The sequence below is a fragment of the Neovison vison genome, chromosome 9 (genome assembly GCF_020171115.1).
Source record: "Neovison vison isolate M4711 chromosome 9, ASM_NN_V1, whole genome shotgun sequence".
NCBI classification, from domain to species: Eukaryota; Metazoa; Chordata; class Mammalia; order Carnivora; family Mustelidae; genus Neogale; species Neogale vison.
Window position 1 is genome coordinate 9111937 of NC_058099.1, and position 10564 is coordinate 9122500.

The following is a 10564-nucleotide window of genomic DNA, read 5'->3' on the forward strand; positions in this document are numbered from 1 at the left end:
AGAAAGGCTGACCCATAAGCTAATTGAATCATGCAAATAACTACTTAGCCACAGGAGAGATTCCTACAGGCAGGCTGAGAGCCCACGTGAGGGAGGACAGCTTTGGAGGGCGATCTATTTTGTAAAGTTTACTCTCGCGGTATAACCGCCTCAAGATTAATGGGAACGGTGGCCCTAGACCTTGTTTTGCTTGGCTCTACCAACTGAAATAGTAAAAGTTGTATTTATCATAGACAATTTGCTGCAGCTGATTAACATTAATCTGATTTCCTGTGAGTCAATTTCCTTGAGATATAGTAAACAGGCCAATTACCTGCTCTCCACTTCTTTTACGGTAAAGATTTAGATATTCGCGACAGAGGTGTATGTAAATATATGGGACTCCTGGCTATTTTAGTAAAACAAAAACAATGCTTAATCTAAGTAAAGTCTTTCTTGTTGGTCTAACATTTCATCAGTCTGGAATTTTAAAGGGTGTACTTAGAGAGGGTGTGAAGCTTTGGGGTCGTTTTTCAGTAGCTGTCTGAGGCTCACTCTTTTCGGAGGAACTCTTGCTTGTTCTTAACTGGTATCTCACGGAAGCCCGGAAATGAAGTGAAGGTGACGAGACTGGTTATTCTTTTCATAAGTGACAGAAAAGGTCTTTCCATCAAACAAGTGCCAGGGGCATCATCAGGTCAGGAGAATGTGAGCTCCTGGGGCAGAGACACCTGGGTTCAAAGCGTGGCCCCTTGTCCCAACTCTGTGACTTTGCGGCATTCGCTTAACTCTGATGAGCTTTACTTTCCTAATCTCTGTCAGTGGGACGAGGAGCTTCCTTGGGGCATTCTTAGAACACAGGGATCAGGGGAGGACATGCCACAGCGGTCCAGGAGCCCGTCAGGAGAGCCAGAGAGAGCCGTCGGTTGGCAAGGGCTCGTCCTCCAGTCCCTGTTTGCCCGTCATTTCCAAGTCCCTCGGTGACCGGGGCAGCTTGACACGGCCCGGCCCGCTCCCATGGCGGTGGAGTTAAGACACTGCAACATTTAATCATGAAAGCAAAAAGTTTATTCATGTTTGAAACTACATAGAGCTACCACGAGGAAGACTTTTTCAATCCAGGGTGTAATCCAGTTAGAAAGGAACACGAAACATTTTTAATACATTAGAATCACCGCCACAAATTATTTTCATGACTCAATCAGTTTCAGAATCGCATACAATACAAAAAGAGAGGAAGGAGAGGGGGCCCCAGCGCGCAGGGTCAAGTGTACGGTACCGAATACTGGACTCTGAATGCATCACGATCGGCGCCGCTTTTTTTTTTCTTTTTTTCTTTTTTGCATGGATTAGTAACAAGATGAAGGACATTCAAAATGCTTTCTCAGTATTTACAACAGTTCTACTGATCCCGTGTTCATTGAAGACCCAATGTTTCCACTCTCGGTTTTTTAAAGGTTGCAAATGCAACCCTGATTTTTTTTTTTTTTCTTTTAAAAGATTACAATGTACAATTACATTTTATGAAGGGAAACAAAGAGTTAATTACAAGATGCAAAAAGGTAAGAAAGAGACGAACTACAGCGTGAGTATTGTTCAGAGGTAGTAAGTGAGCACTCTAAGCTACAGAACATGTTGAAATTCTATTGGTTTGTATGAGTTCGCATGAGGTAATCAAGCTGTGTTTTGATTGGTGAGATGTATAAATACTCTTTTGCTACACTATATACAACACTCCAGAGAGCAGGGCCCTTGCCGATGCCCAGAGGACGGAGCAAACCTTGACAAGCCCGTGCAGCACCCAGCGCACACCGTACAACCCCAGACAGATCTCGTGTTCACCTCTATCAGCAGCAAGCATCTTCATCCCCCAGAACAATCTGGATCCATAATTTAATTACCGAGCAGACTCTGGGCACTGGTGCTTCCAGAGAGAGAAAAGATGCTACCAGTCTCTGATCTAATTATAACATAAGAGATCGAAACACAAACGTGACCAGGAAGATTCTTAAACAAACCATCGTTAACAGAGAGAGCCAAACAGCTCCTTTATTCCAACCCCATTAGCGATATGAAAGAAAGACAATCAAAGTCTGCGATGGAAATATGCGAGAAAGTCAATTTAGGTGAGGTGAATCTTTGCATCTGCTTTAACGATTGAGGTTTAGCATATATTGTACTTTTTACCCTTAAGGCCAAGTAATTGGCAACTGTGAGACCATTAATGTAAAATATCGATAATAAATTATGATAAAATAGCTACAGGACTGTCAACAATGTTAAATCTTGGCCTAATTGGATAAAGTGCTTTTTTAACATTGTGTGTTTTTAAGTATAAATACAAATGATTATGATTCCTTAAAAAACTGATTTACCAAGTTCTCTAATAAGACAAGGTTTTACAGTAAAGCTGTGGACGGTGGGCTACAAAAACGCTTTCCTTTTCCTCCTATTGCTCTGAATGCACTTATCGAGGCATGTCAGCTCAGGGAAAAGTGTTGCCGGAAATTAGTTAGAGGTATCCGAGTGCACGCTTCCTGGGCCTTCTGTAGGGGAAGTCACAGAAGATGGAGTTGTTGCGTCCTGCCAGCCTCCATTAGCCTGAAAGGAGAAACACAGTTCAGCGGGTGCACGTCTCCAGATTAATTCTCCTCCCCAATTTCAAATACCCAGATGACAACGTGAGAGCAAAGCTACATTAGCAAAATGTATTTTCTAAACCCACTTTGGCAGGAGTTTGAAGCATGTGTTAAAGTGGGATTAAATGCAAGTAAAACAAATCCATCCCACCAAGTAAAGTCTTGGCAATAAATCAGCTCGCTGAAGGAGGGCCTCGGCGAGCCTCAAGCGGGCGTGCGGCTTGGCCTTTGATTGGCTGTAAAAAATAAAGTGACTCGGAGAGACATCTTTTCGAAAGGGAGCAGTGGAGAAGCTCGATGCAGTGCCTCCACCAGACCTTGGGCTCCACGAAGTATAAACTTCAGCCCGGCTTAATCCTCGTTTCCATAGAGAAGAAGTTGCCCCCCTCCCCTTTCCACGCACGCCTGACAGCCAGCTACTGTAACCCTTGGAAAATGAAGGCCAGAATTTCCCTCCAAATAGCATCTTCCGGAATGAAAATGCATGAACTGCGGAGGGGCCCACTATTCAAATCTGTATTCCAATTATCTCTAACTGGAGCGCCTCTCCGGGAGGTTGCTCCGGCTGCTCACGTGCCGCTGGCCCTTCCTGCCTCGGACCTGCGTCGCCGTAACAGTGCTCAGAAACAAATTCGCCTTCTGTCTCGGCCCATAGAGGCAATTGCTGAAATCAATGTCTGATCAGATTTCTGCTGTGGCAGACAGCTTGTCGCTACATATTTTTATGTCAGTCAAGAAGAGGGAGGTGCTGGGCTCGTGAGTTGGGGAACACTGAGTGGAAGTGACGGGGCGGGCCTTTCTGGAGAGAAGGCGGCAAGGGGGAGCGGGCTGCCACCCAGTGCCTGCGGCTCAGACCTGCCTCCCACGGTGCTGTCCCCAGACCCAGACCTCCCACGCCAGTGTTGGGGTGGGTCACGAGGCCTCCCTGCTTCTTTCGCCTCCGTCCGTCCGCGACTTCTCCCTTGAGTCCTCCTAAAAAGGCTTCTTTGAGGCCTGTGCCACTGGGCCTGGAGAGAACTCCACCCGGGGTCCCCGCCCAGCCCGCGGCCGGCTTCTAGGTGAGCCTTGTGCTCAGTGGTCCCATCCCTTTCTCCCAGGGTCACTGTTCTTGGAGAGTGCCCTGTCTTCTGATCGCACCCTGCTGCACGGAAGGCACCTTTCCTGCCTCCAGAACCAAGAGAAAGGGAGGGGAGGGGGGCAGACAACGAGGCAGAAAAGAGCAGAGCCAAAGGGAAAAGGATTTCCCGGGCTGGAGGCCTATCAGATTCCAGCCAGGAAAAAGGTAACTCCAAGGCGACGCGTTTCTGAAGCCTCGGTTGTGCCGGCTGGACAGTTACACGCGCATGTGTGTTGGTGGGACTCTAAGCCATCCTCTTCTGTATCTAAATGGTAAGCCGATTTTGCCCCTCAGGTATGAAAATCTACTTAGAAAAAGAAAAACTCTTACATAGATACAAGTCTGAAGATATTCCATCTGAAGTAAACATCATTCCTCTTTTATCCAAATTTATAAACAACAAATGTACAATATTTTTACCCAGCGTGGCAGCTGGAGGAGAGGTTGTCAGCAAGCATTCTTTTTTTCAAAATAAATTAATCCTTCCTCTGGTGGTTTGAGATTATGCAGTGTATTATACAACAGCGCCTTATCAAGCCTCATCAGTGAAGATGGAATTCATGTCTCTAAAATGCTGCAGGCAATCACAGTTTCATATTTTATCATGTTGATAAGGATATCGCACATTCTCTGAAGCATTTCAAAACACTTAAATGAAAAAGGAGAAATGCAACTAAAAGGCTTTTTATATGGTTTGTTGTGGGTTATTATGAGTTATTTATAAACCCAAAAAGAAAGATTTGACATTTCAAATGTAAAAGATTTGAGTATTTAATGGTCCTTTCTTCCCTTTACAATTGAACATCCTCAATCACTTTTTCAATCATTAATATTTACTCTCACAGCAAGCGAAGGCCCTAAAAAGGGAGAATTTTGTCCACTTTCCTTCTGACTCTACCACCATGCTTTGCACAGTTCATTTCCTCCCAAAGTCTGGAATCCCAGGTTCTGTCCGCTCCTGCCCGCCCCAGCTCCAACCTGATGCCCAAGCACCACCTCCCTACCCTGGCTCCCTTTCCAGAACTGCACGTTCTGCCATTTTCCATCCATGTCGGTATAGGGTAAAAGTAAAGTTTTGGTGAATTGGTTACACAAGCTAAAATGATTTCCTCCATAATTAAAAAAAAAAAAAAAGGCCACTAAGAGTGCCGAACAAGTTTTCTATCCCACATCGACAATGCAGCCAGCTTGTTCTTAAGAACAGAATTCTTTGTTTAGTTTGGTCTGGGGCCCTCCAAGTCTGCCCCTTCATGTGGGCTTTGTGTGGGAATGTTTCCTGCTGCTTGATTTGAAGATAAATGACCTGTTTTCCACCATCTCCTTGGAACACAGCACAGCCAGTAGGAGCTGGCATCTTAACGGGCCGACATTTGAGTTCCCTATTGGTGACAGAATGCCAGCCACCACTTGGGGCATTTGTGAGGACTTCTAAGGGCATCTGGGTAACATTAAGTGTTTGTGTTCATAAAATGAAAGTGCGGCAAAAATGCTGCCTTCCCCACCTGCGAACAAGATGAGAAGCCAAGTCAAATGGCCATTCATTTATTTATTAGTCACTGTTTACCTGACGCTGTTCCTACAGCTCTTTGAATCTGGTTCCCCAGGGTACTCACATTTAAATTATGTGGACTGTACAGTGAATTTCCTCCAAGACCATCACTGTAGCCTCCCGTCTGATTGATAACATGACGGAGGGTATCCACCTAGAAGTGAGACGAAACAAAATTCATCATCCCAAATCTATTAAAACATCATCATTTACAAAAGGAAACAATTTGAATTATGTGTGCCATGAGGGTTTAGCATCTTCAATGAAAGACAAATTTATCAATCAAATGTGACTGGCAGAATTTCAGCAATTCTTTGCATATTTAAACTTACACATCTTTGTTTTTCATGGCAGCCCAACAATAATACCTTCGTGGCAATGCAAACTTTCCATCTACATGGAAAATGCAAACTTCCCGTCTATATCTTCAGCGAAATGTGCGTGCCTATGGGTGCAAACTACTTATAAATATGTATACTGGATCTCTCTCTCACACACACACACATGCATGCGCACACATGCACACACGGGCTGCACACCCAAACACACACACACAAGTAGCTGCTCTCGATTAAGAGGATGAGAAAATATACTTTAAGAACTCAGGGGCTTTTTTAATTCTGACTTTAAAAATTTCAGAAGTTGAAGAGTGATATATTTTTAAACCACACATACGCTGGCACACACAATTTGTTGTTGTTGCTGTTGTTACAAAAGTAAGATGCACCCAACCCTCTCCATGAGCTCAAGCCAGAGCCGAATGCATTCACAAAGTTTATCAGGTTTGAATCATCAAAAGTCACTGTTCACCTGACTTCTCGTTAAATTAAATGGTGGGGGAGATGGGTCCCATTTGGAAGCACCCAGCACAGGTTCTGCATGGATGTGCAGACCACTTCCACGGGGGGAAGAGTATGGAGTTTTGAGCCCAAACCCTACCCTGCCAGAAAGGCCCCAGTTGGGGCATTTCTCCTACCTGTGATTGCACATTGGCTCCGACTTGGGACCCTTGGTAAGAATCCCCATTCAGACTCTGCATGTTCATGAACATGTCCCCAGAATTTGGGAGGTTAAAAGAACCAGAAGAACCTGGAAAGGAAAGAGTTAAGTAGCTGAATAACAGAGAGCTACACACATAATCCTCAAAGACCTAGAGGCAGGGAGAGGAGAAAAGGTGCAGAAGGGAAAGGTTGTGTACAACATAAAGCATTTCTGGATCTAAGAAGATGGAGGGCAGCTCCAAAGAGGTAGGTCCTGTGGTTCATTTTGCAGCTAGGAAAGTCCTACCAATGGGGAAGCCCAAATAAGAAACAAAGAGGAGACGGAAGCAAATAGAAAAACACCCAGCAGCCGGCCCCAGGCCGCCCCCTTGTCTGCATTTCTCTCTAGGACTTGGTCGTTAAGTGAGTTCTTCACCGTCATAAACTGTCATGGTGTACAGTCATGCGGAGAAAAAACATTTTTCTGAAGCTCTTTCTTAGCCATATACCTTCTACCTAAATTTCATCTGTTCATGTTTCATTAAAAAGAACAGGGGGTGAGGGGTCTGGGGCGAGGGAGGTGATGGGGGAGAGGGTGGGAGAAAGAAAACAAAACAAAGAAATAATAACCCTTCGCTTTCTGAACTTTAAAAGATATATTTAAAAGATCTCCTTAGAAAAGTGCCTTGAATTGCTCCCCAAGTCCATCTGCCTGGACTGGCTGCACACCGTTCACGGTTACCCAAGTTCCCTGTCATGTATAGATGTTTCTAACTCCATCACGAACGTCACGTAAAATGTGGCCCAAATGTACCACGATATTGCGGACACTGCATCCGTGTAAGAGGCACTGCACCCCTCACAGTTCATCACCTACCAAGTCAGCACAGATGCTAAAGAAATGCCAAGAAGGGCAGTAGGCTGGAGGCTGCAGCTGCGTTAGGTAGGAAGCACAGCTGTACCCCAACATTTTAGCTTCATTACGCACAGCAACAGGTCACCTTCCCACTTCCGCTATCTCCTTCATTCTTTGACAAACCACTACGGACCTTAAAATGATACATGGAAGAATATAGTTAAAATACTTATTAGTAATAGCACTCCGCATAACTGCTGAATTAAAAACCACCATGAGGTGTAAATAAAGGTTCCAGAATCTACCAGTAGCGAGTAGCACTCGTTAGGAACAGTGGGTTTATGGACTCGGGCCATCCACTTATTCGCCGGGCCCTAGAATAAGCCCTCGTTTTAATATAAATCTTCCTTTATAACTCCACTGGGTCCTCAGTAGGGCTGCTGTGTCCTGGCCTGTGGGACCACGTTTTGTGGCACAAGGCTGCCTGAGCCAAGTAGGGAGCGAGCGGCCAGTACGCACCAGAATTTGGCGTGGTGGGTGAATTGGTCTGGTTGTTCTGAACGGCGGCGGCGACAGCGTGTGCGGCCGTCACGGCAGTCTTTGCGGCATAGAGGTTGGCTTCTTCCTGAAACTTGCCAATATTCTTCTTGTACCTGATTCGTTTGTTGCCAAACCAGTTGGATACCTACAAATCGCGCAGACAGAAGTGAAGGGGAAGAGAGGTCAACCTTCCAGCAATAACCATTGGACACCAAGAGGACACCTTGGGAAACACTCAGTTCTTAACTTAGACCATGGTTTTCAAGGTTCGCTTTTGCTTTCTGCAAACCTCGACACTCAGAATAACACCACTTCTTGGAGTTAGCCACAGTCACATTAAAAAGGACAGGAGCACTGTTCACAAAAAGTATTCAGTTGGTGTATACCGATTGGTATTTAAGTGTTCAGGCTCCCTAAAAAGGAGCTGAAAAAACTAAAGGGAACACTTATTAAGTTAGGTAAATAACAAATTTTTGTGAAGGAATGACTTCTTGCTTTTGGGTCCGGAACGATTTTGGCAGTTGGACAGCAGAATCATGTTTGGTCTGCTGAAAAGAGTAACATCAATTAATAATGGATGAACGACCCCTTTGTCTCCTGTCTTAGAAGATTCTGTGTGTCTGCCAAGATGGCTGCTCAAGCTCGGCCAGTTACCACATGAGAAGGTCACAACTTGAAATTCAAGTAATTTCAATAAGGTCAAATGCAAATACAGGGGAGCAGCTCTGATTTCATCAGGTGGAATATACTTGTGTCTTATACACACTACTTATGACGTCAGCCCATGCAACTGCAAGAGCTTTCTAAAGAGGAACTTGGTGACAGGAAGAAGTCATCACATTTCACTGACAGCAAAACTTCAGCCCAAGACTCATCGCTCATAGTTACATGACGTGTTCAGGCACCTATAACTGAGCTAGATAAAGCAACAAAACCCACACAGCAGGTTATAAAAAGATACTCACCTGCTATATAAAAGGCTCTGAGCTCCCTTTTGCTAAAGTAACAGTTTAAAAATACTCTAATAATTTCTTAATAATCCGCTAAAGGGGCATACTGCTGTGTTATCAGGCTGGGTGGGTCACTGTTTTATTCTGAACAGCTATGCAGAGGCCCTGAGGAAAAATAAGGAGTCGTAGGAGCCTCCAACCCAACTTACACCAGTGGGCATGCTTATTGACCTTCTCTGCCAAGAGTTTAATTGCCTTGGAAATAGAACTCTCATTCTTCAACCTATGGCACTCATCCTTCCAGAAGGAGCCAGAGAAGCCTGGCAAGGAAGCCACGTGAGGAAGACAATGTTGGCCTTGGCGCTGCTCACATGCTGTCTCATACTGGGGAGCGCACACATACACAGGCAGGCACACTTGCTAGGATTCCTGTGGCAACCATGAGCATAGGTTCGTCAGACAGAAATGAGCCAAAACGCATCAGGAAGTAAATATGCTAGAGATCAGGACTTCCTAGCTGCTTCTGTTCCACTATTATTCCTCCCCCTCCCCACACCCTTTATGGACTTGTATATGTCACTTCCTGCCTTCGTATCAAATAGTAGTGGTTATAATAACTATCATTCAATAACTACCTCCTATGCACCAAGCATTACGCAGAGCCCTCGGCATCCCTGGGCTAGGTGGCTGACGGAGGTGGTTATACAGCATAACACCTATCCCAAATCCAATGGCCTTTTCTCTCTCCTTCTTTGATCTTTCAGCACTGTCTGATATGCTGTGCGTGTGTGTGTTCTCCACAACTCAGCTCTTGGCCAAAACTTGACTCTTTTCTCTTCTCCTTGAGCGATCTTATCCATATTAATGATTTCAATCATTGTCTCTGTGTGGATGGCTTCCAGATTTCCACCTCTAGGCCTAACTTGTATGAAGAATTTCGATTCTTGATTGTAAAGATGTTAACATATAAATGTTTTGTGACAATCTCCAACTCCAGAGGTCTAAAATGGAATTCATGTGTCCTCTAAACCTGCACCTCCTTCTGTTTTCTCTTGTGTTTACAGCATCTCCACCTCTAGAGACAGGGTACTTCCTATCTCACAAAGTCCCTGATTCCGCCGTTGGACGATTCCAACGGATATTCAGTTCTCTATTAGGATCTCGTTCACTCCCATTTCTCATCATCATCCTTAGTTCCAACACCTCGATGGTGATAATATCAGGTTCTCAAACAGCCCCGGGAGACTGAACCCCACTAGGCCATTGGCCTTCTTTGCCCTTCCTTCTTTGAGCCCCATATGCTTGGGGCAGGAGCACATGAGCATCAAATAGGATGTGGCAGTGGGAGGAAAAACCAGGAGAGTGTACAGGTGAGGAGGCAATGGGGACTGGAACCAGGCAGAGCAATAGTCATGGAGAGGGCAGCTATCACGGGGGAGGCATTGGCGGAATTTGCCAAGGACCAGCTGAAGAGGTCAAGGGAGAAGGAGAAGCCAGAGATGATGCTGATGTGGAGCCCAGGCCTCCAAGAACACGGAGACAGATGCTCTGGAAGGGATTTCTGCAGCAGAAGTTAGCCTCAGTGACTCTTAGGATCCAGTCCCATACCAGAATTCTAAGACTCTAAAAACAAAAGTTTTGACTCAAAATTGAAAAAGGACCATAAAGGTATCCGTTCTGATTATGCTCGTTAAAGCGAGTTCCCTCAGACCCTACCTCATGTTTCACAAGCACATTCTCAGCTCAGGAGACAGAACGACAGAGCCCGTTCTCAAAAAGCTGTTTCAACATACATCCCTCTAGTTTGTCTGAATAAGACCAGCAGGCCTTTGAAAGAGTTAAATATTGAATATATCTACAGTGCAAAGGGAGATATTCCTGGCTGAGAGGGAATATGGCATTTCTTAAGTATAATTAATGAAAATTCCCCAACTCTGAATTTAGCAACAAAGGC

At 45.0% G+C, this 10564-nt stretch overlaps 1 protein-coding gene across 3 annotated transcripts in view; it reads right to left on the bottom strand.

Moving 5' to 3' along the window:
• Positions 1–1024: 1024 nt before the first annotated feature.
• PBX3 (PBX homeobox 3) overlaps positions 1025–10564 on the bottom strand; it is a 211573-nt gene continuing 202033 nt past the window's right edge. The window contains exons 6-9 of one of the 3 annotated variants that reach the window (XM_044264895.1): positions 7640–7805; positions 6261–6373; positions 5349–5438; positions 1025–2580 (exon numbers count right to left, since the gene is read on the bottom strand). In XM_044264895.1, coding sequence (XP_044120830.1) covers positions 2488–2580; positions 5349–5438; positions 6261–6373; positions 7640–7805 — 462 coding nt within the window. In that variant the 3' untranslated portion in view covers positions 1025–2487. The other 2 variants (XM_044264896.1, XM_044264897.1) reach the window with 2 other exon arrangements.